Source organism: Tamandua tetradactyla, chromosome 14 (assembly GCF_023851605.1).
Source record: "Tamandua tetradactyla isolate mTamTet1 chromosome 14, mTamTet1.pri, whole genome shotgun sequence".
NCBI lineage: Eukaryota > Metazoa > Chordata > Mammalia > Pilosa > Myrmecophagidae > Tamandua > Tamandua tetradactyla.
Genome location: NC_135340.1, coordinates 89,567,316 through 89,592,939, shown reverse-complemented (window position 1 = coordinate 89,592,939; position 25,624 = coordinate 89,567,316). Strand labels below are relative to the sequence as shown.

General features: G+C 42.2%; 1 protein-coding gene and 1 pseudogene across 2 annotated transcripts in view; one reads left to right on the top strand and one right to left on the bottom strand.

The window, feature by feature from the left end:
• Positions 1-1,430: 1,430 nt before the first annotated feature.
• On the bottom strand, positions 1,431-3,623 carry LOC143656377 (creatine kinase B-type-like; annotated as a pseudogene). The gene is made up of 7 exons (XR_013162475.1): positions 3,392-3,623; positions 2,979-3,133; positions 2,671-2,901; positions 2,528-2,577; positions 2,219-2,372; positions 1,904-2,093; positions 1,431-1,808 (listed from the first exon to the last, which is right to left on the bottom strand). The product of XR_013162475.1 is annotated as a creatine kinase B-type-like (transcript).
• A 4,391-nt stretch (positions 3,624-8,014) lies between these two features.
• The window catches only part of LOC143656376 (MAP/microtubule affinity-regulating kinase 3-like), a 106,674-nt gene continuing 89,064 nt past the window's right edge, over positions 8,015-25,624 (top strand). Inside the window, 1 exon segment of the mRNA XM_077128459.1 lies at positions 8,015-8,379. Within this exon segment, the coding sequence (XP_076984574.1) occupies positions 8,356-8,379 (24 nt within the window). The 5' untranslated portion in view covers positions 8,015-8,355.

Genomic DNA, 25,624 nt, shown 5'->3' with positions numbered 1-25,624 from the left:
CTGGTCTTCAACTGGAGTTGGATTGGAAGGAGTGGGAGAAAGGGCACCCTGGGTGGGGGAATGGTGTGAGCGAGGGAGCTGGAGTGGGCCAGATAACCCGAAGCTGAACGTCCTCAGTCCTGCCTGCTCCTGCCTCTGGCCTGGCCCACGTCTTTGCGGGTGAAGGTACAAGCTCGGAGCTGGCCCCGGCCCCAAGGCCACCAGCCAGGGAGGGGCTGAGTGCCAGCCCACCACCAAGTGCTCACTCAGGAACCTTCAGGGCCCCAGACCTACCCCCTCTCCTGGCAAAGGCTCCCCAGAACCCTCCTCAGCCTGGTCATCCTGCATGCCACCCCAGTCCAAGTCTGGCCACTGAAGCCAACGTGAGGACACCCACATCGCCTACCTGCACCTGGGCTTGTCCTGCGGTCTGGGGACCCAGAGGTTGACACACCCCTCTCATCCCAGGGAAAGGAGGGCAGGTTAATCCAGAAACTTCAATGGTGACATTCCAGATGTGCTGGGGGCAGGGGTACCCACCCCTGTCCACACTACACCCAGCTACAAGGCAGCAGGTACGAGGGCCATGCCTGGCTCCCCCCTCCCCTAGTCGCAGGGCATCAGGGAAGAGGACGCCTTAGCCAGCAGGTGGCAGGGCAGACTGCGTGTGCATAGCTGAGGGTGGGGGTTAGGGGAAAACAGGCATTCTACCCGAAGCCAGATCATCCAGCTGGCCGTGGGCCTCCAAGGGCTCACCCTTGGCAAGAACCCAGAACAAGAAGCAGGAGAGGGAGGGGCAACTGGGAGGGGAAAACAGAGGCCAGGAAGACATGGCCCCTGAGCAGCTCCATGTCCATGCTGTTGGGCCAGGGTCCCCACCATGGTAGGCTGAGGGGCTCTGACACAGGGAAAGCTCCGGAGAGGAGGGACTAACACCAGGCCACTGGTGTCTGGAAAGGGCTGGAGGGCTGGGCCTGGGGATGGCATCACAGAAGGAAATGAGGACAAAGTGGGTGGCAGGGAGGGGAGTGGACGGGCGTGAGCAGGGAGTCAGGAGTAGGAACAGGGCTGAGGGGACTGGCAGGGAGGGAACAGAAACGCCTCAGGTTTCTGGGTTCCTGCCCTACCCTCCCTCACAGCCCTTCCTGTCTGGCCTCCCCTGCTGGACAGAGTTGAGCTAGTGCCCTGAGCTGCACACGTGGCTCACGTGGCTCAGCCGCCCCTGGGGCTGCTCCCTCTCCCCAGGCCCCTGCCCCACTGGCCCACAGTGGAATAGGGTTCAGTGGGCTCGCTTCTGGCCCCCTCTTGGCTACTGTCCCAACTTAGAGAAAACTGAAGCAGAACTGGTAGCAAATGGCAGGGAAAAGTGAAAACTGGCAGACTCAGGACAGGGACCCCCAGTCTGACCTCCAGGCCCCTGGGAACAGGGAGGCTCCACTCGGAGACGTAGAGCAGGCCAAATACCTAGTTTATTTCAGCATCAGCAACATCTTAGCCATCAAAAAAATAAACTCTACCATGGGTGACAGAAGTCTCTACAGCAAGGTTAGGGGCTCGGCCGCCAGGCGGGGAGCACCAGGGGCACGGGCAGGCACTGCCCAGGCAATAAGTTCGGAAGCGGCAGGGCTGGTGGCAGGGGCAGGCCAGGCTTCACTTCTGGGCGGGCATCAGGTCGTCGATGGGCTGGCCCTGCTCCAGCCGCTGCTCCATCTCGATGAGGAGCTTCACCCCGTCCACCACCATCTGCACCAGCTCCACCTCCGAGAAGCCCAGGCAGTCCGCATTGGAGACCTCGAAGAGCCCACCCAGGGCAGCGGTGTCCACGCCCCCTGGAGAGCAGCGAGGTGATTGGAGGGGAGGTGGGGGCTAGGGTGGGGCTGCCCCTAGTGGGCCTGCAGTTCCCCCTCTCCTGCCCTCCCCTCACCTGTGCCTCGCTTCTGAAGCCGCAGCCGCTTGAGCACCTCTGAGAACTTCTCGTGCTTGCCCAGATGAGGCAGCTTGATGTGCACACCTGCCCGCAGCCCTGTCCTCAGGTTGGATGGGCAGGTGAGGATGTAGCCCAGGTGGGAGTTCCACATGAATTCATAGTTCTTAGACTTGAAAAGTGTTTCAATCTGGAGGTGGAAAAGACAGTATGAGGGGAGGCCAGGCTGAGCCTACCCTCGGGAGTGGCCGGGCCCTGGCCTGGGTCCCCCTGGCACAGACTCCCCCATGGCATGAGCCCATGCTGGGGCAGCACCTGGGTGAGGCCATTGCAGAAGCGGGTGAAGACCTCCCTCATGTTGCCCCCCTTCTGCATGGAGATGACCCGCAGGTGGTCCTCCTCGTTGATTCACACCAGGAAACTCTTATTGTCATTGTGCCTGTGGGAAGGAGACACAGCCGGGGTCCAGCTCCTCCCTAGGCGCCCCCCCAGGAAAAACCCTACAGCACCCCCCCAGACCTCCCCCTCAGACCAGGGGATATCCAGGAGTGTGGGCTCCTCCCAAGACCCCAGCCCCAGCAGCCCTGGGGGTACAGCTCAGAGAGGGAATGGAAGAAAGAGCACTCAGCTCCAGCCCAGCAAGCAATCAATAGTCTGCTGTGTGGCCTTTGGTACTGGCCCGCCCTCTCTGGGCCACAGACCTCGGTGGGCAGCGAGGGGGCGCGCTGCCTGGGCCGCCCGCCCTCCGGGAAACCGGACCCAGGCACGCGCAGATAAGAGCGCGGCGGTGGCTCGGGTGACCCGTAAACAATCCGGGGCGGGACCCAGAACGGCCCCCGGCGGCCCGCCGACCTGGGTCCCCTACCTTCCACTGCCAGCTTCTCGATGGCGCGGCGCTCCCCGCGGCTGCAGTGCTGGGGGAGGCAGAAGCCGCGGAGACTGCGACCGGTGCGCACCCGCGAGCTCAGCACGTAGTTGGGATCCAGGTCATCGCCGCCCTGGGGGCGAAGCGGGGGTGAGCGCCCGAGAACCCCCGGCCCCGACCCGCTGGACCCGCGCCGCCGCGCCCCCGCACCTGCAGGTTCTCCGGGTTCAAGTCGGTCTTGTGCTCGTCGCAGGGCTTGTAGCCCCCGTGCCGGTCCTCGATGATGGGGTCGAAGAGGTCCTTGAACACGTCCTACGATTCCTCGTCGCCCGCCACGCAGCCCACCGTCATGATGTACGGTTGGCCTGGGGGGAGGGGGCCGCGGAACGGGGACACTGACGTCACTGCCAGGCCAGCCCGCGCCGCTGAGCAGGCCCCTACGCCTGCGCGGGAAGGAGGGGCGCCTCCCTCGCCCGGACCCTGCCCAAGGGGTGTTTTGCGGGGAGGGGGGCTCCAGAATCCTTCCCCGGGGAGGGGGAGCGGCCCTGCGGAGGGCGTGCCGGGACCCTGCCCCGGGGTGTCTGGGGTGGGGCACCGAGACCCTGTCCCAGGGGTGCACGCACCAGGGTTGTCCACGCCGGTCTGGATGACGTCGTCCAGCGAGAAGCCGCTGGGCGTGCATTTGGCGCGCAGCTCGGCGTACAGCTCGGGGGTCAGCACCTTGGCCATGTGGTTGTTGTGGCCGCTCAAGTCGGGGAACTCGTCCTCGGCCTGGAAGCGTAGCTTCAGCGCGTTGTGGCTGTTAGAGAAGGGCATGGCGGCGGCGGCGGCGGCGGGCTGCAGAGAGACGCGGGGTCAACGGGGACCCGGCGCACCTCCAGGGCGCGCAATCCCGGCCTCATCCTCCCCCGGGACACGACCACCCCCCGTCGGGTCTGCGGCGCCGGAGGCCCGGGAGCCGGTGTAACTCAAGACCCCAGTGAGTTTTTGTTTCATGGCTATAATGACCCAGAGAAGCCTTTTTAATTAGGGACAAATCCTAAAATTTGGAAGAATTCATATATTTGAGTTAGGATGTAATTCTAATATATGATCAGAGTACTATACAGGAAATCAGCTAGCAAGCCTAAAGGAAATGTAACATACTTTTTCTTTGGTTTACCTTTGTTTTTTCCTCATAAAAATGACTAGGGGGTGATGAAGATCATTTGTACCTTCTAGTCCAGAGCCTTATCAGTCTCACTTAAATGGCAGAGAATGCAACTGATTCTGCTGAATAACAACGTAAATAGCATTCTGTGGTTTAATACCAGACCAGGAAACTACAAGGAGGCTAGAGTTAATAGCTGGAGTGATAGTCATTTTGTAGGTCTTTAGTACGTACCAACAATCAACAATATTCTATTCTCAGCTGCCTCCAATGAGGAAAAAACATATGGATGACATGTGGGCCACTATCAAGCATGGTGACTACTGTACTGGGAGAATAAGGTAATGTTGGTACAGACTTTGTTGAATGAAATTTCAGGAAGAAGGGGGCTAAACATTTACTGAGCACCTACTATAGTGCAGGATTTCATTGTTATCTCATTAAGGACCTAATTGTCTTCGAGGGATAATTTATTTCTGTGATCAAAGGCATCAAGACCCAGTCAGTAGGTAACTCTCAATTCATGTAGCATGGAAGACAAAGAATTCTGATAATTTACAAACTGGGACCTACTGAAAACTGTTGGACAACTTAATCAGTTTAGTGAAAAACCATTCAAAACAAAGGGATATCATTTTAGAGGTTGACAAGATGAGGACAATTTCAAGGGAGAACTTAAACGAGGTAAGAAAGCAAATAAAACATTTGCATTGTGCACTATAAATATAAAGCCCTCTTCCTTTGACAGTTTGGATTCAGTCCTGTGAATCTCTAGTTTGCTGACTACTGGGTACATCTCACTTCACTCAGTCGCTGGTCCTGGGCAAAGGCACTGGTACTGTGAGGCTCTGGTGCTGGTAAGCTGGCTGCCTACAACCCTACAATGGGGGTGCAGGGCTCGGAGACTTGAGGCCACTGCAGTGATCACAACACCAGCTGCAATTTTCCATAATACGTGGTATTGCCCACTGATGCTTCAGAGCTGCCTGAGCTGGGATCAGCCGGAAGGCCGAGTTCCTGGGTATCCACCCATCAGGTACAGGGAGAGCCTCTGGGCTTACGCACACCACAGCTACGCTGGTAGTCGGCCAGAGGCCAGGAGAGAAGCCCCTCTACTCCTTGTGTGTGCTCTCCCCTCAATGCTGCCCAGAGTGGGAGAGGAGGGAGACCAGTCCCAAGGCTGTGAGTAGGTACTGTGGAAACATCACATAGCCTGGTCGGCTGGCTACTGCCCTTGCCCATTTTTTTAAATTGAATTGTTTGTCTTTGTTTTTGAGTTGTGAGATTTCTTTATATCATTAAACTCCCATGAGATATGTGATTTCCAAGTATCTTCTCCCATTCTATGGGTGGTCTTTTTAAAAAAATTTTATTAATAAAATCGATCAACATACAATGCAAACATTCTTAATGTATGAACATTCCATACTTGGTGTGCAATCAGTGGCTCATGATATCATCACATAGTTGTATATTCATCACCATGATAATTTCTCAGAACATTTACATCACTCCAGAAAAAGAAATAAAAAGAAAAAACTCGTATACATACCATACCCCTTGCCCCTCCCTCTCATTGATCACTATTTCCCTCTCCTCGATTTATTTTAACATTTGTTCCCCCATTATTTATTTATTTTTAATCCATATTTTTTACTCATTTGTCCATACTGTAGATAAAAGCAGCATCAGAGCAAGGTTTTCACAATCATACAATCATTTTGTGAAAGCTGTATCATTATACGATCATCTTAAAGAAACATGGCTACTGGAACACAGCTCTACAGTTCCAAGCTCTTCCCTCTAGCCTCCTAATACACCTTCAACTAAGAAGGGTTTATCTACGTAATGCCTAAGAATAACCTCCAGGATAACCTCTCTACTCTATTTGAAATCTCTCAGCCACTGACACTTCATTTTGTCTCATTTCTCTCTTCCCTCTTTCAGTGGAGAAGGTTTTCTCAATCCTTGATGCTGAGTCCCAGCTCATTCTAGGATTTCTGTCTGTGGGTTGTCTTTTTGCTTTCATGATAAAGTCCTTTGATGCACAGAAGTTTTTTTTTTTTAATTTTTGATCATTCTGTTCTACATATATAATCAGTAATTCACAATATCATCACATAGTTGCATATTCATCATCATGATCATTTCTTGGAACATTTGCATCTATTCAGAAAAAGAAATAAAAAGAAAACAGAAAAAAATACATACGTACCATATCCCCCACCCCTCCCCCTCACCGATCACCAGCATTTCACTCTAAATTTACTTTAGCATTTGTTCCCCCTATTATTCATCTTTATTCCATATGTTTTACTCACCTGTTGATAAGGTAGATAAAAGGAGCATCAGACACAAAGTTTTCATAATCACACAGTCACACTGTGATGCACAGAAGTTTTAAGTTTTGATCAAGTCTATTTTCCCAATTTTTTGTTTTTGTGCTTCTAGTGTGAAATCTCAGGAACCATTGCCTAACACGTGTTCTGAAGACACATCCCTATTTTCTTCTAGGAATTTTATAGTTTTGGCCTTATCTTTAGGTCTTTGGTCCCTTTTGAGTTAATTTTTGTATATGATTTGAGGTAGGAGTCCACCTTCATTGTTTCGCATATTATTCTCCAGTTTTCCCAGCACCATTTGTTGAAAAGACTATTCTTTCCCCATTGAGTGGACTTAGCACCTGTGTTAAAAATCAGTTGGCTACAGATGTAAGGGTTGATTTCTTAGCTCTCAGTTCAATTCCATTGGTGTCTGTGTCTGTCCTTGTGCCAGCACCATGCTGTTTTGATGATGTAGCTTCATAATAAGTTTCAAAATTGGAAAGTGTGAGTCCGCCATTTTCTTTTTCAAGATGGTTTTGATTTTCCAAGGGCCCTTACCCAACCCTATTAATTTGATGATTCCCATCCCTTTAAATTTGATGGTTGGCTTTTCCATTTCTGCAAAGAATGATTTGGAATTTTGATTAGGATTGTGTTGAATCTCCAAGCGTTTTTAAAAATCCATTCTCTGTAAGAAAGTGTGGTTATGAAGAATAAAAATAGTTTCCATTTGTTGATCACTTACACTTTACATAATATCTTATTTGAAGTATGTAATGTAGTTTCATTTAATCTGCTTTTTAACCTCCAAACCCAACTTTCATTGAACCATTGTTTGGGTCTTTTAAAAATAAGTTGTTCTCTGATGAATGCAGAGATTTCATATTAGGTCAGAGTGGTTAGGGAAGGGTCTTACAGAGTTCAATTTGAGAGGGCCATTAAAATCTTGGTCATTTTGATTATTTATGCTAGGCATGATGATTCACATTATAATCAGTGAAAAGGGAATTACACATAGTTTAATAAAATTTGATAGTACGTGTTATCTTTGATTTCAAAAGTGATTGTTTGAATTTTATTGTCCTAAAATATAGCCAAATTTTATACCTAGAAACTTGTTCCCAGGCTGGAAGTAAGGGTCAAAGTCAGGGAATGTAGCCCATTCTGATCAGCACTGGAAGGATTTAATCAGAAATTCACCTTTCTCACACCCATTTAAAATTTTTAAATTAAACCTGAAGAAGAAAAAGTCTCTTATCTGGGAGTCTCCCAGCTTTGAAGTCTTATCTTACACAAGAAGTTAGAGAATATGCTTGGAGTTTATCTGTAAGTAGTGGTCACTGGTTGGTGCTGACCCATCTGCGTCTGTGTGTATAGTATAACGATTCGGGTAGAAGTTGGTAATATAAGAAAAAGACATCCTTTTTGGAGTTCCACTTCTTCAGCTTAGACTTCTCTTAGCACTGCACCCTAGCCACCTGAGCTGCTCAGCTAGGACTGGCCTTATATAATCTTTCCTAGACTGGATAAGGCATTGTTTCTGTGTGCTGGGTGAGATCTTGGTGTTCTCAATTGAAGTTTGTACAAGGCAGGTGGTGTTTTGTCTGTATTTCCTGCTAATAGACAGTTGCTTTTGGGTGAAATATTAAATACTGTTAGGATTGTACTATGGACATTTTATGTGAAAGTCTGTATTGGTAGAATAAGTTGAAACCAAAGGTTTTGATTTCAGGATTTTATATAACCCTTTTCTTTATTCATTTGGTACCCTTTATGACTGTGTTCATTACGGTGTCAGATTCTAGAATGAGAATCTTGGAGAGGAGTGGTCCTAGATCAACTTCCTACTCCAGTTTTCTGTCCTTAGGTGTACAGTTATTTATCCAGAGGAATAATTTTAACTGAGACAAACAATTTTTGTTGCTGGTAGCCTTTGAGGCTGTTTTTTAATGACATTCTTTTCACCCACTATATCCTTCTCTTTCCTCGTCTACTTTCCCTTGACCAGTCCTTGACTGTCTTAGGTCTGCCCCTCATCTTATAGTAGCTTTACTATTGTTTTCTTCTTTTAAGTCATCTAAACTTACAGTCCTGTTCTTAAAGGCCTTCAGTGATGAAGAACCCACCACATAACATGGTAATGTATTCCAGTTTCTCTCTCCATTTCTGTCAACTTAGTTCAGGTTTTTAACCCTTATCTCCTGCTTATTGCATAGTTCTAGTTATTGTAGTGGAACAAACCAGTCTACAACTTAGTAATGTAAAACAACACCCATTTTGTTATGTCCGTAGATCATATGTCAGGAATTGAGTCAAGAATGGTTTGTCTCTGCTCCACTCTATCTGGATCTCAGTAGGGGGGGGAAAGGTTAGGAGAACTTGAATAGCTGGGCTGGGGAATCCAATTCCTAGACTGTTTCTTTGCTCACATATCTGACATCTTGGCCTGTATGGTTATAAGACTGGGCCCAGCTGGGACTCTTGGTCAGAGTGTCTACTTGGGCCTCTGCAACATGGAGGCTTTGGTGTCATGGACTCTTCCCTGGGGACTCAGTGTTTCAGCAATCAAGCAGACAGATGCGGCATGCTTTTTATGACCTACCCTCAGAAGTCACATATTGTTACTACTGCTATTCTCTCTTGGTCAAAGTAGTTGCAAGTCTACAGATTCCAAGAGAAGCGATATAGACCCTGTATCTTAATAGAAGGTGTATAGATGCCTCTGGGATCATGTTTTTAAACCACATATGGTAATAACTGTTTGGGTTCATAATCTGACGTAGCGTTGTATGTGACCTTGGTCAAGTCATTTAACTCCTTTGTGCCTCAGATACCTCAACTATAAAATGGGGCTTGGTAATAGTAATGACCTCATGGAGTTGTTACAAGGATAAAGCCTTCCAGGATCTGACTTCCTTTTACTTTTTCAGCTTCAGCTTTGACATCTGTCTTCACTCACTATACTCATTGCCGGTCTTCTTTTTTTTGTTTGTTTCCTTCATCCTATCTACTTGCCTTGAGAGGTTGCCTTATAATGAAGAAGTTTTTTCCTGCCCTCATACTTTGTTTTTTCTACTCTGCTTTATTAGTGCCACCCTCCTTTTCCTGTCTTTGCTAGTTTTCTTTTTTTTTTTAATAATTGTGATGAGATTGGGCACTTTTTTATATGTTTATGTGTGGATACGTGTGTGTGTATAATTTATTTTCTATTCTACGAAATGTCAATTTATATCTTTTTACCTGTGTCTGTTGTGTGATTTGCCATTATCTTATTTTATAGGAGCTCTTTATATTAGGGAAATTTAAATTTTCTGTGATGTGTACCAAATTTATTTTCAGTTTGTCCTTTTTCTTTAGACATTGTTTATGGTGGATTTTTAAAAGCCATCTTAACTGTTTTCCAAATACAGTGCTTTATTTTTTCCTTTCCTTAATTTTTCCTTTTTTTAATTAATTAAAAAAATATTACAAGAAATAAACACATTCTTAACATATGCTCATTCCGTTCTACATATATAATCCATAATTCACAATATCATCACATAGTTATTGCCAGTCTTCTTGCTGCTCTTTGAACACATCAGGCAGATTCCAATCTCAGAAATTTGGCACTAGTTGTTTTCTTCACTTGGGACTTTTTTCTTCCAGAAATCCACATGATTAATTCTAACTTCTTTAAGTCTTGCCCAAATATCACCTTTTCTTTTTTCCATTGCAATTTTCATGTTACATATGTTTACTGGGTTTTGTCGGTTTCTCTTGTTATACTTGAAAGCTCCATGAGAGCAGGAATCTTTTTGTTCATCTGTAGTTCACTCCAGTGAAATTACCTTCTTATCCCCTTTTAAAAATACCCATCTATTTTCTTAAAGGAAGGTGTGGTGGAAAGAGTCTAGGCTTTGAATTGAGAGGTAAAATGGGAACCTGTGGTAGTGGGAGAGACTCTGAAAACACTTCTGAGATAGAGTAGACAAGATGAGGGTCAAAAATGAGAGAATGACAACACCAAAGACCATGAAAAGCAAAGTTGAGATTTAGAGTTACAGATTAGATTTGAAACCTGTCTTCAGATCTAAATACCTTAACCATGGGCAAATTAATTAGCTTGTCCATGACTCTTCTTTTTCATTGATCAAAGGGGAAATAACACCTTCTATCCCTTACCCCATTCCAAGATTGTTGTGACTAAAGAAAATAATACCTACAAAGTTCTTGGCCCAAACCACTCCATGTGGTGGGGTTTGGTAATGCTGGTTCCCCCTCTTCAAGCAGCTTTTGTAGCGTTATTCTAAATAAAAAAAAAACCCTGGATTATCTGAAGTCTTGGGTTTAGTATTTGAAGTTCTTGACCCATTTTCCTAGCTTTATTGTCTCTAACTGCTTCCCTGTATTAAGCTTAATACTCTAGCCAGCCATGTCTGCTTAGCTATTTATTCATCTGTGTCAAACTAGGACCTCTGTACTGAGAATATAAAGATGGTTCAGTTCTTTTTTTTTTTTTTTTTTTTTTTTTTATTAATTAAAAAAAGAATTAACAAAACAATTAGAAATCATTCCAATCTACATGTACAATCAGTAATTCTTAATAACATCACATAGTTGCATATTCATCATTTCTTAGTACATTTGCATCGATTTAGAAAAAGAAATAAAAAGACAACAGAATAAGAATTAAAACAATAGAAAGAAAAAAAAACAAAAAAAACAAAAACAAAAAACCTATACCTCACATGCAGCTTCATTCAGTGTTTTAACATAATTGCATTACAATTGGGTAGTATTGTGCTGTCCATTTCTGAGTTTTTATATCCAGTCCCGTTGTACAGTCTGTATCCCTTCATCTCCAATTATCCCTTCTCTTTTTTTTTTTTTTTTTAATTAACGGAAAAAAAGAAATTAACCCAACATTTAGAGATCATACCATTCTACACATGCAATCATTAATTCTTAACATCATCACATAGCTGCATGATCATCATTTCTTAGTACATTTGCATTGGTTTAGAAGAACTAGCCACATAACCAAAAAAGATATAGAATGTTAATATAGAGAAAAAAATAAAAGTAATAATAGTAAAATCAAAACAAAACAACACAAAACAAAACAAAAACCTATAGCTCAGATGCAGCTTCATTCAGTGTTTTAACATGATTACTTTACAATTAGGTGTTATTGTGCTGTCCATTTTTGAGTTTTTGTATCTAGTCCTGTTGCACAGTCTGTATCCCTTCAGCTTCAATTACCCATTGTCTTACCCTGTTTCTAACTCCTGCTGAACTCTGTTACCAATGACATATTTCAAGTTTATTCTCACATCAGTGGGACCATACAGTATTTGTCCTTTAGTTTTTGGCTGGATTCACTCAGCATAATATTCTCTAGGTCCATCCATGTTATTACATGGTTCATAAGTTTATCTTGTCTTAAAGCTGCATAATATTCCATCGTATGTATATACCACAGTTTGTTTAGCCACTCTTCTGTTGATGGAGATTTTGGCTGTTTCCATCTCTTTGCAATTGTAAATAATGCTGCTATAAACATTGGTGTGCAAATGTCCGTTTGTGTCTTTGCCCTTAAGTCCTTTGAGTAGATACCTAGCAATGGTATTGCTGGGTCGTATGGCAATTCTATATTCAGCTTTTTGAGGAACCGCCAAACTGCCTTCCACAGTGGTTGCACCCTTTGACATTCCCACCAACAGTGGATAAGTGTGCCTCTTTCTCCGCATCCTCTCCAGCACTTGTCATTTTCTGTTTTGTTGATAATGGCCATTCTGGTGGGTGTGAGATGATATCTCATTGTGGTTTTGATTTGCATTTCTCTAATGGCCAGGGACATTGAGCATCTCTTCATGTGCCTCTTGGCCATCCGTATTTCCTCTTCTGAGAGGTGTCTGTTCAAGTCTTTTTCCCATTTTGTAATTGGGTTGGCTGTCTTTTTGTTGTTGAGATGAACAATCTCTTTATAAATTCTGGATACTAGACCTTTATCTGATATATCATTTCCAAATATTGTCTCCCATTGTGAAGGCTGTCTTTCTACTTTCTTGATGAAGTTCTTTGATGCACAAAAGTGTTTAATTTTGAGGAGTTCCCATTTATTTATTTCCTTCTTCAGTACTCTTGCTTTAGGTTTAAGGTCCATAAAACCGCCTCCAGTTGTAAGATCCATAAGATATCTCCCTACATTTTCCTCTAACTGTTTTATGGTCTTAGACCTAATGTTTAGATCTTTGATCCATTTTGAGTTAACTTTTGTATAGGGTGTGAGAGATGGGTCTTCTTTCATTCTTTTGCATATGGATATCCAGTTCTCTAGGCACCATTTATTGAAGAGACTGCTCTGTCCCAGGTGAGTTGGCTTGACTGCCTTATCAAAGATCAAATGTCCATAGATGAGAGGGTCTATATCTGAGCACTCTATTCGATTCCATTGGTCGATATATCTATCTTTATGCCAATACCATGCTGTTTTGACCACTGTGGCTTCATAATATGCCTTAAAGTCAGGCAGCGCGAGACCTCCAGCTTCGTTTTTTTTCCTCAAGATGTTTTTAGCAATTCGGGGCACCCTGCCCTTCCAGATAAATTTGCTTATTGGTTTTTCTATTTCTGAAAAATAAGTTGTTGGGATTTTGATTGGTATTGCATTGAATCTGTAAATCAATTTAGGTAGGATTGACATCTTAACTATATTTAGTCTTCCAATCCATGAACACGGTATGCCCTTCCATCTATTTAGGTCTTCTGTGATTTCTTTTAGCAGTTTTTTGTAGTTTTCTTTATATAGGTTTTTTGTCTCTTTAGTTAAATTTATTCCTAGGTATTTTATTCTTTTAGTTGCAATTGTGAATGGGATTCGTTTCTTGATTTCCCCCTCAGCTTGTTCCTTACTAGTGTATAGAAATGCTACAGATTTTTGAATGTTGATCTTGTAACCTGCTACTTTGCTGTACTCATTTATTAGCTCTAGTAGTTTTGTTGTGGATTTTTCCGGGTTTTCGACGTATAGTATCATATCGTCTGCAAACAGTGATAGTTTTACTTCTTCCTTTCCAATTTTGATGCCTTGTATTTCTTTTTCTTGTCTAATTGCTCTGGCTAGAACCTCCAACACAATGTTGAATAATAGTGGTGATAGTGGACATCCTTGTCTTGTTCCTGATCTTAGGGGGAAAGTTTTCAATTTTTCCCCATTGAGGATGATATTAGCTGTGGGTTTTTCATATATTCCCTCTATCATTTTAAGGAAGTTCCCTTGTATTCCTATCTTTTGAAGTGTTTTCAACAGGAAAGGATGTTGAATCTTGTCGAATGCCTTCTCTGCATCAATTGAGATGATCATGTGATTTTTCTGCTTTGATTTGTTGATATGGTGCATTACATTAATTGATTTTCTTATGTTGAACCATCCTTGCATACCTGGGATGAATCCTACTTGGTCATGATGTATAATTCTTTTAATGTGTTGTTGGATACGATTTGCTAGAATTTTATTGAGGATTTTTGCATCTGTATTCATTAGAGAGATTGGTCTGTAGTTTTCTTTTTTTGTAATATCTTTGCCTGGTTTTGGTATGAGGGTGATGTTGGCTTCATAGAATGAATTAGGTAGTTTTCCCTCCACTTCGATTTTTTTGAAGAGTTTGAAGAGAATTGGTACTAATTCTTTCTGGAACGTTTGGTAGAATTCACATGTGAAGCCATCTGGTCCTGGACTTTTCTTTTTAGGAAGCTTTTGAATGACTAATTCAATTTCTTTACTTGTGATTGGTTTGTTGAGGTCATCTATGTCTTCTTGAGTCAAAGTTGGTTGTTCATGTCTTTCCAGGAACCCGTCCATTTCCTCTAAATTGTTGTATTTATTAGCGTAAAGTTGTTCATAGTATCCTGTTATTACCTCCTTTATTTCTGTGAGGTCAGTAGTTATGTCTCCTCTTCCATTTCTGATCTTATTTATTTGCATCCTCTCTCTTCTTCTTTTTGTCAATCTTGCTAAGGGCCCATCAATCTTATTGATTTTCTCATAGAACCAACTTCTGGCCTTATTGATTTTCTCTATTGTTTTCATGTTTTCAATTTCATTTATTTGTGCTCTAATCTTTGTTATTTCTTTCCTTTTGCTTGCTTTGGGGTTAGCTTGCTGTTCTTTCTCCAGTTCTTCCAAATGGATAGTTAATTCCTGAATTTTTGCCTTTTCTTCTTTTCTGATATAGGCATTTAGAGCAATAAATTTCCCTCTTAGCACTGCCTTTGCTGCGTCCCATAAGTTTTGATATGTTGTGTTTTCATTTTCATTCGCCTCGAGGTATTTGCTAATTTCTCTTGCAATTTCTTCTTTGACCCAGTCGTTGTTTAGGAGTGTGTTGTTGAGCCTCCACGTATTTGTGAATTTTCTGGCACTCTGCCTATTATTGATTTCCAACATCATTCCTTTATGGTCTGAGAAAGTGTTGTGTAAGATTTCAATCTTTTTAAATTTGTTAAGACTTGCTTTGTGACCCAGCATATGGTCTATCTTTGAGAATGATCCATGAGCACTTGAGAAAAAGGTGTATCCTGCTGTTGTGGGATGTAATGTCCTATAAATGTCTATTAAGTCTAGTTCATTTATAGTAATATTCAGATTCTCTATTTCTTTGTTGATCCTCTGTCTAGATGTTCTGTCCCTTGATGAGAGTGGTGAGTTAAAGTCTCCAACTATTATGGTATATGAGTCTATTTCCCTTTTCAGTGTTTGCAGTATATTCCTCACGTATTTTGGGGCATTCTGATTCGGTGCGTAAATATTTATGATTGTTATGTCTTCTTGTTTAATTGTTCCTTTTATTAGTATATAGTGTCCTTCTTTGTCTCTTTTAACTGTTTTACATTTGAAGTCTAATTTGTTGGATATTAGTATAGCCACTCCTGCTCTTTTCTGGTTGTTATTTGCATGAAATATCTTTTCCCAACCTTTCACTTTCAACCTATGTTTATCTTTGGGTCTAAGATGTGTTTCCTGTAGACAGCATATAGAAGGATCCTGTTTTTTAATCCATTCTGCCAATCTATGTCTTTTGATTGGGGAATTCAGTCCATTGACATTTAGTGTTATTACTGTTTGGATAATATTTTCCTCTAACATTTTGCCTTTTGTATTATATATATCATATCTGATTTTCCTTCTTTCTACACTCTTTTCCATATCTCTCTCTTCTGTCTTTTTGTATCTGACTCTAGTGCTCCCTTTAGTATTTCTTGCAGAGCTGGTCTCTTGGTCACAAATTCTTTCAGTGACTTTTTGTCTGAGAATGTTTTAATTTCTCCCTCATTTTTGAAGGATAATTTTGCTGGATATAGGAGTCTTGGTTGGCAGTTTTTCTCTTTTAGTATTTTAAATATATCATCCCACTGTCTTCTAGCTTCCATGGTTTCTGCTGAGAAATCTACACAAAGTCTTATTGGGTTTCCCTTGTATGTAATGGATTGTTTTTCTCTTGCTGCTTTCAAGATCTTCTCTTTCTCTTTGACCTCTGACATTCTAACTAGTAAGTGTCTTGGAGAACGCCTATTTGGGTCTAATCTCTTTGGGGTGCGCTGCACTTCTTGGATCTGTAATTTTAGGTCTTTCATAAGAGTTGGGAAATTTTCAGTGAAAATTTCTTCCATTAGTTTTTCTCCTCCTTTTCCCTTCTCTTCTCCTTCTGGGACACCCACAACACGTATATTTGTGCGGTTCATATTGTCCTTGAGTTCCCTGATACCCTGTTCAAATTTTTCCATTCTTTTCCCAATAGTTTCTGTTTCTTTTTGGGATTCAGATGTTCCATCCTCCAAATCACTAATTCTATCTTCTGTCTCTTTAAATCTATCATTGTAGCTATCCATTATTTTTTCTATGTTTGCTACTTTATCCTTCACTTCCATAAGTTCTGCGATTTGTTTTTTCAGTTTTTCTATTTCTTCTTTATGTTCAGCCCATGTCCTCTTCATGTCCTCCCTCAATTTATCGATTTCATTTTTGAAGAGGTTTTCCATTTCTGTTCGTATATTCAGGATTAGTTGTCTCAGCTCTTGTGTCTCATTTGAGCTATTGGTTTGTTCCTTTGACTGGGCCATATTCTCAATCTTTTGAGCGTGGACAGTTATCTTCTGCTGCTGGCGTCTGGGCATTTATTCAGATTTCTCTTGGTGTTGGACCCAGCAAGGTTGTAATATTTTTCTGTGAAATCTCTGGGTTCTGTTTTTCTTATCCTGCCCAGTAGGTGGCGCTCGTGGCACACGTTTGTCTGCGGGTCCCACCAGTAAAAGGTGCTGTGGGACCTTAAACTTTGGAAAACTCTCACTGTCCTGGGGGTTCGCTAGCCGAAACGGCTTGAGCCGGCCCGGGGTCCGAACGCAGGGAGGGTTGCTGGTCGCCGCAGCCAGGGAAAGAGCCCGTCCGAATTTCCTAGTCGGCCCTGGGCAACAAGCGTGGCGGGAGGGCGCCAGCGGCAGCGGCCCGCCCGAGAGAGTGCACGTTCCCCGGGAGTCACGGGTTTGGAAGGGGCCTCCCCCACCCGTCACCGTTCTCCGCGGCCTGGGGGTTTCCGATCCAATTCTCTCAGTTGGCCCGGGGGCTGCGCGTGGTGTGGGCGCCAGCCGTCTTTGTTTCAGGGGACCGCCTCTCCAATTCTCCCAGCCGGCCCGGGAAGGGGGAAGGGAGTAACTCCAGCCACTTGCCACCCCGCCCGGTAAGGCCCGCGCGCCTCGGCGATCTCACCCGAGCTGCTTCTCTCAGCCAGCCAGCCGTTCCAGGATGGGGTACGCTGTCTTTTTTATCTCTGTTGTGGCTTTGGGCGCTTTCTGTATCGTTTCTACTCCCCTAGTAGGTGTCCTGGAGAAGAAACTAAGATCCGCGCGTCTTACTAAGCCGCCATCTTCCAGGAAGTCCATGGTTCAGTTCTTGTATGCAAGAAGTTCTTAGTCAAACAAGGATCAAGGATGGGAGGGGATAGCAAGGCAGAAGGGACAGCCTAATCAGAAGTGTAAAGATAAGAAATTGCCATCAGTCATGATATCAAGGAACTAAAGCTGTTTTTTTTTCCAGTGTCAGTGGCACATGACATGAGAGTGTTGTGAGAAATGAGACTGACTAGACGTACGGGGGACATGCAGGGGGCCAGGTTAAGAAGGGCCTCTTGATGGCTTCAGTGTGGAAGGTGGGACTGGAGAGGCCATAGCAGAGGCAGCAGGATGGGTTGAGGGAGACGCCGGAGAAGAGGAGCTCCGTAGGAGTAGAAGCTGAGAGAAGGTGACTGATTTGATTTGCAAGTGTGGGAGAGGGATGGATCCTTAAGTTTCTCATTTGAACAATACAGTAGATAGTGGTGTCACCAATAGAACATAGGAGCGTCAGACTTAGAGTGAAATCATGAATTTCTCTCCCCGAAAGTAGGGACTCAACCTTCTCACTACTGGTATTTTGAACCAGAAAATTTTTTCTTGTAGGGAGCTGTCCTGTGAATTATAGGATGTTTACAGCATCCCTGCCCTCCACTCCCACCAGTTGTGAGCACAAAAAATGTGTCTAGACATTGCCGAATTTCCACTATGGAGCAGAACCATCCACTGCCCTAAAGCCTTTCTTGATCAATTTGGCGAAAGCCTGTTTGTTTGAAATACCAGTTTATTCAAAGCCAGTATGCGGAATGACCAATTTAAATGGTCATTTTGACAAATTCCACTGATTTTCCAGACTCCTGTTTTATTTAATTACCCATAAAGTTTTAACAGTTGATATTGGATTAGACTACTATTTTAACAGCTTTAAAAAATTTATGCCTTTCTAGTGGATCATTTTCATTTAAGGAAATGTTAGAGTTGTTGAAAGGTAAGAATCATGAAATAACTAAGGGGCTCATGAATATGTTTACTATTCAGAAAATACTTTCATCACCATTAACTAGACTTTTGGCATTTCATTTGGCTGTATTTCAGTTCACATTGATTACTTTCTAATCATTTTAATCTCTTTACTCTTTTCTCTCTCTCTCTCACTCTTTTTTATACATCTTTAAGACTCTCATTACTTCCCAGCTCATTTCTAACTTTACCCATCTGTTTCAGTTTGTTAGAGCTGCCAGAATGCAGTATGCCAGAAATGAAGTGCTTTTGACAAAGGAGATTTATTAAGTTACAAGTTTACAGTTCTAAGGTTGTGAAAATGTCCAGATTAAGGCATTAACAAGAGCATACCTTCAGTCAAGAAAGGCCGATCATGTCTGGGGTTTCTCTGTCAGCTGAGAAGGCACTTGGCTGGCATTTCCTAGTCCTTTGCTCCCAGGTTGCTTTCTGATACCAGTGACTTTCTATGTTGGCTCTGCAAGCAGCTTCAGATGTCTATGTCTAAAACATTTGCTCTCTGTATCAGCTCTTACTCTCTTTCTCCATGAACTCTTTTAAGGACTCTAGTAAATTAAGACCCACTTTGAATGGGTGGGGCCATACCACCATGGAAATAATCTAACCTGAGAGTCCCACCCAGACAATGTCTGTCCCTACGCGATTGGATTAGAATGAAAAGAATGTGGCTTTTCCATGATATATAACAGTTTCAAAACAATACACCGTCTTTTAAGGTTTTAGATTTTTAATCAAATAATCATTTTTTTTCACAGAACTTTCTAGCTGATATGTATATTAAATTCAGTTTACTAATCATCTGGTCCATTATAATAACCACTCTTGGACAGTGATATGTCCTTTGTCCAATACCAGTTTTATGGATGGTGGCTCCAAGTATGCAGAAATTTAAAAAGAAACTGTTTATTCAGAAATGTTAGTGACAGTTTCCTATTTTCTTTAGAAAATTTACTCACTTTTTAAGTTTGTACTTTATCAAGGTTTTATTTACACAGTCACACACATACACAGAGACATAGTTACAAGTAAGGTTATGGCAAGCCAGAAGTAACGCTTTTCGTTCTTTTTGTTTGTTTGTTTGCATGGGTAGGCACTGAGAATTGAACCCAGGTCTCCTGCATGGCAGGTGAGAACTCTGCCTGCTAAGCTACCGTGGCCCACCCTTTCAGTCTTTTTAATTGTTTATTTTGACATTTATGTCCATATTTCTAAATTACATGCTTACACTACTATTACTTCTTGATTCTTTTTTTTTTCTTCCAGTTTTAGGTATTTTTCTATAGACTTCCCATTAAAGAAGATCAGAATTTTGTTTTCAAATCTATTGCCCCCCTCCCTTGTTTTCATTATGTACGTGTTTTATTCCCGATCATCCCAAAATAGTCATAAATTTGATAGATCATTGTCATGGTTAGGGATATGTGTCAACTTGGCCAAGTTGTGGTACCTGTTTATCTGATTGGGTAAGTGCTGGCCTGTCTGTTGCAATGAGGACATTTCATAGAATTAGATCATGATCACGTCAGCTGCATCCACAGCTGATTCCATTTGTAATCAGCCAAAGGGGAGTGTCTTCTACAATGAGTGATGCTTAATCTAATCACTGGAAGCCTTTTAAGGAGGACTCAGAGGAGACAGGTTCCATTCCTGCTTCAGCTGGTGAGCCTCTCCTGTGGAGTTCATCCAGACCCTCCATCGGAGTCGTCGGCTTCACAGCCTGCCCTGTGGATTTTGGACTCTGCGTTTCTGTGGTCATGTGAGACACTTTTATAAATTTTATATTTGCGAGTGTTCCCTGTTGATTCTGTTTCTCTAGAGAACCCTAACTAATACAATCATTGTTCAATTTTTACATTATTATGATCATATAGATAGAAGCTGTTCATAGCTGAGTTGTGTAGTGTGTCATGATTACTTTTCCGTCTTTGCACAGCTTTGTGTTCTTTTTGGAGTTATGGATATTTTGATTTGCTTATATTTTTATGGCTTACCATTAATTTATCCTCAAGTTCTCCCATTTTCTAAATTTCCTCTTTATTCTGATCACATCAGGTATTTGTTTACTTTTATCTTTTTGGACTTGGATGCCAGGCCTACTCTATCAGAGTCACCCTGGGATCTCCCTTTATCCTCTTCCTGGGGATTCCCTTTGCCTCTCATGTTGGATTCTCTGTTTCTATCTCATGTCTCAAGTCCTCCACTTTCTTGGTTCATGCTTAATTCTTTTCATGTCTTTCTTCTATCTTCATTCTTGGTTGATATTTGGTTGTATGTAGAATTCTAGACTGAAAATCCTTTTCCCTCAGAATTTGTTTCACAGTCTTTTTTTGTGTGTATGCTGTATGGTGGGGTCACATTTCATTATTTTTCCATTTTCCATGTGAGTATCCTGTTATTATAGCATCATTTGTTGAATTTCTGTTTGTTTGTTTGTTTTTGGGAAGTGACTGGACTGGGAATTGGTAAAGTTTAATAGTTCCATGTTTTTTCTCCTATCCGTCAAGGGACTTTGCCAATATTTTTTTATTATCTGCTTAATATACTTTGGGATATATCCAGGCATTACATTAAGCTCTATAGGATTAAAGGCCCTCATTCTTATTCTGGGCTCCCTTTGTTTGAATTGTTTAAGTGAACTATCCAGACAGATTAAGTTAGATTAGGTGCTACAGAAAATTTAGGTTCTGGACAAAATAAACCTTTCTTCTTTTGGTCTCAAGGAGTAGATGAGATTCTAAAATATAGACAATGTCTTCCTTACCCCTGTATTCTGAATTACCTTAATCCCAGCCTGATCGGCTTCCTTCCTTTCTCTGAATTCCAGGTTGTATGTATATAAACAGCCTCTCAAAATCCAGAAATAATAATTACCAGTCCAGACTAAAAGTGACTGCTAGAAGAGCTTACAATCTAGGCCCCTGTTTTCTTATAAGCATTTTCTAAAGGAGACCATACAATAATTGCTCTTTTGTTTCTGGCTCATTTTGCTTCATTGAATGTCCCACAGGTTCTTTCACAGCATTGCATGCCTGACAACTTTGTTCCTTTTTGTAGCAGCATTCCCTTTCCTTTTATTCGTGTGTGTGTGTGTGTGTGTGTGTGTGTGTATATAAGTAAACGCAAGTACAAAAGCCCACATTAGCCACATTATCATCTTAAGCCGACTTGAGGCCATTCTCATTTTACTAATTCCTGTTAATCATCGTGTGATTCCTCTGGCTCCTAGACAGTCATCGCTCTACAGTTTACTACATTATGTGTTCTTACAGAGTGTGTTTTGGTGTGTTTGGTACTTGATGTATTTGTATATGTTTCATTCTGTTGTACTAATGACTATGTTTTAAGGAATCATCCCTGTTTCTGTGTATGTATAGCACTATGTGTTGTGCCTCTACCACATTGTAGCTATCCATTCCCTGGGAGTGGGCATCTAGGTTGCCTCCCACTCCCTGCTGCCATAAAAAAAATGCCACGGTGAACACCTTCATGCATGTCCCCTGTTTAAGAATTTCTTTGGGATGCGTATCTAGGAGTGGAATTGCTATATCACAGGAAATACAAGCAAGTGTCAGGTTGTTCTTCTAGATGGTTGGATCATCAGTAGTGCACGAGGGTATTTGTTATCCCCCCGTGCCTGCTACCATTTAGCATTACCCAGTTTTCTGATATTTTCCCAACGTAATCCACATTAATATGATGATACCTCATTTTTGCTTCAACTTGTATTTCTTTGATTTTTAGTATCCCTTATATATTCCTTGGCTTGTAGGGCATTCTCGTCTGTAAATTATTTGTTTTTCCTTTGTCCATTTTTCTGTTGGTGTGCTACCTTTTTCTTGTTGATTTTTAGGTGTTTCTTGCTTTTCTAGACATTATTCTGTTGTAGGTTTTAGACAGTACAGATATCTTCTATTCTGTCATCTTTTCATCATGCTCTTCATTGAAAGAAATCCTTAATTTTGATATAATCAAAATAATTTTTCCCCTATGTTTGTGCTTTTCAAGTTTTGCCTTAAATAGTTCTTCTTGATCTGGTCCACAGGGGTATTCTTTTACATTTCTTTATGTTAACCTTTTATAATTTTACCTTTCACCAGTAGTTTAATTCCTCTAGACTGCACCCACATTTTCATATGGTCCATAGGTAAGGATCCTGTTTTGTTTTCGTTTTTTCCTTTCCTTCACAGGCTGATGCAGTGAACCAGTTTTCCTCCTGCTAGCTACTCAACAGTTCGTCCTTTCCCTAATGCTTTATATGATCTCATCATTATATCTTATGTTTCCACATATTCATCTTTTAGATTTGCATTCTGTTACATTGATCTTTGTGTTGGTTTTTTTTTTCCCTTTTTTCTATTCTTATGTCAATACCACAGTTTTCTTTTTAATTACTTTGGCTTAGTATTTAGTAAGATAAACTCCACACCTTTTGTTTCATTCTTTCTTTAACTTTTAATTTTGAAATAATTTGAAGCTTACAGAAAAATTACAAAGCGTATAATACAGAAGTCATACTTAACTTTCACTCAGCTTCCTCTAATGTTAAAAACTTATGTAACCATGGCACGGTTATAAAAACCTGGAAATTAACATTGCTATCCTATTAATGATAGCTGCAGACCTTATTTTTGAATTTCACTAATTTTTCTCCATAGTTCTTTTTCTGTTCTAGGATCCAGTTGAGAATCCGAAATTGCATTTAGTTATCATGTCTCTTTTAGTCTTCTCCAGTTTCTGATAGTTTCTCAATACTGGTGTCTGAATTCCTTGATGGAGAGAATCCACCTGGGTGGGGCTCTACTTAACTCTACTCATGTAGAGTTAAGAATGAGTTTTAGCTTCCGGGACAAGATGGTGGCTTAACAATGTGCACATTTTAGTTCGTCCTCCAGAACAACTACTAAATAAGCAGAAACAGTACAGAACAGCTCCTGGGGCCATGTCAGTGACCAGACGCACAGCATATCCCAGTCTGGACCAGCTGGACCGGCCTGAGCACCCCCAGAACCGTGAGTTCCCAAAACTGCCATGGCCAGCGCCCCTCCCCCACAGGTCGCTTCCTAGAGAGGAAAGGAAAGGACTTTACCAGCAGCAGGAACTGGGCACAATCAAACGCCAATTGTGGAACTAATGAACAAATTCTGACTACTGAAAATAGGCCCCCAGCTTAGGTGAACCTGATCAAAGCAGAGATTGCTCATTTTTGCCCTGGCACCAAGGGGGTAGGACTGACAGAAAAAGGGGGAAAAAAACAAGAAGGAAACAGGTTTTTGTGGCTGTGTATCTACAAAGGCTTGACTGCCTCTGGATACAGTGACAGGACTTTTCAGGCTGCAGCTGCCCCAGGCATAGGCAGAAGTGAGCTCTTTTGGGGGCTTATCTGGAGCCTGTGCCTTCCCCAGGGGAGGGGTGAAGCCCCACCCAGGTGGAATCTCTCCATCAAGAGATTCAGACACCAGGGCTTGGTAATTTGAAGCCATTAAAACCAGCCTACAACCTCTCCTCTGTCTCTACCATGCCCCAAGCAGGGAGAGTCTGCCAAAGTTAAAGGTACCGCATCATCTTATGCTGGTGGGACCTGCAGTCAGAAAAGTGCCACATACTGGGCAGGATAAGAAAAACAGAGCCCAGAGACTTCACAGGAAAGTCTTTCAACCTGCTGGGTTTCACCCTCAGGGAAAACCGATGCAGGTGACTCTTTCCTCCTGATAGGAGGCCAGTTTGGTCTGGGAAAATCTGGCTGGGGTCTATGATATCTAAGTAGACCCTCCTAAGTGTGTGTGGGGGAAAGGCACCACACAAGCAGGGCACGAAGCAAGAAAACAAGAACTGAAAAATTCTCCTCTGTTAAACAAAACTTAAGCTAAAGGTCCAGATAAAGCTGAATGGAATGTCAAAGAACAGACAGACAACAAATCCATCCAACAAGAAAACCCTAGGTAAAAGAAGTGAAAGCAATCCCCAGAATAAACTAATTAAGGTAATTAAATGCCTAGACGCCAGCAAAAAATAACAAATCACACTAGGACAATTGAAGATATGGCCCAGTCAAAGGAACAAACCAACAATTCAAATGACATACAGGAGCTGAAACAATTAATTCAGAATGTATGAACAGACATGGAAAACCTCATCAAAAACCAAATCAATGAATTGAGGGAGGACATAAAGAAGCCAAGGAAAGAACAAAAAGAAGAAACTGAAAGTCTGAAAAAACAAATCACAGAATTTATGGGAATGAAAGACACAGTAGAAGAGATGAAAAAAACAATGGAAACCTACAATGGTAGATTTCGAGTGACAGAACCTAGAATTTCTGAACTGGAGGACGGAACATCTGAAATCCGACAAGAAACAGAAAATATAGGGAAAAAAATGGAAAAATATAAGCAGAGATTCAGGGAATTGAAAGACAATATGAAGCGCACGCATATACGTGTTGTGGGTGTCCCAGAAGGAGAAGAGAAGGGAAAAGGAGGAGAAAAATCAATGGAGGAAATGATCACTGAAAATTTCCCAACTCTTATGAAAGACGTAAAGTTACAGATCCAAGAAGTGCAGTGTACCCCAAAGAGAATAGATCCAAATAGACATACTCCAAGACATTTAATAATCAGAATGTCAGAGGTCAAAGAGAAAGAGAGGATCTTGAAAGCAGCAAGAGAAAAGCAATTCATCACATACAAGGGAAGCCCAATAAGACTATGCGCAGATCTCTCAGCAGAAACCATGGAGGCGAGAAGACAGTGGGATAATATATTTAAATTATTAAAAGAGAAAAACTGCCATCCAAGAATTCTATATCCAGCAAAATTGTCCTTCAAAAATGAGGGAGAAATTAAAACATTTTCAGACAAAAAATCACTGAGAGAATTTGTGACCAAGAGACCAGCTCTGCAAGAAATACTAAAGGGAACACTAGAGACAGATACGAAGACAGAAGAGAGAGGGGTGGAGAAGAGTGTAGAAAGGAAGACTATGAGTAAAGGTAAAAAGAAGGAAAATTAGATATGACATATAAAATCCAGAAGGCAAAATAGTAGAAGAAAGTACTACCCATGCAGTAATAACACTGAATGTTAATGGATTAAACTCTCCAATCAAAAGACATAGTTTGGCAGAATGGATTAAAAAACAGGACCCATCTATACGCTGTCTCTACTCAAAGGACACAAGGCCAAGGACACAAATGGACATTTACACACCAATGTTTATAGCAGCATTATTAACAATTACCAAGAGATGGAAACAGCCAAAATGTCCATCAACAGGCAGTTGGTTAAACAAACTGTGACATTTACATAAGATGGAATACTATCCAGCTGTAAGACAGAAAAAGTTATGAAGTATGTAACAACATGAATGGACCTTAAGGACATTATGCTGAGTGTAATTAGCCAGAAACAAAAGGACAAATAGTGTATGGTCTCACTGATATGAACTGACATTAGTGAATAAACTTGGACTATTTTGTTGGTAACAGAGACCATCAG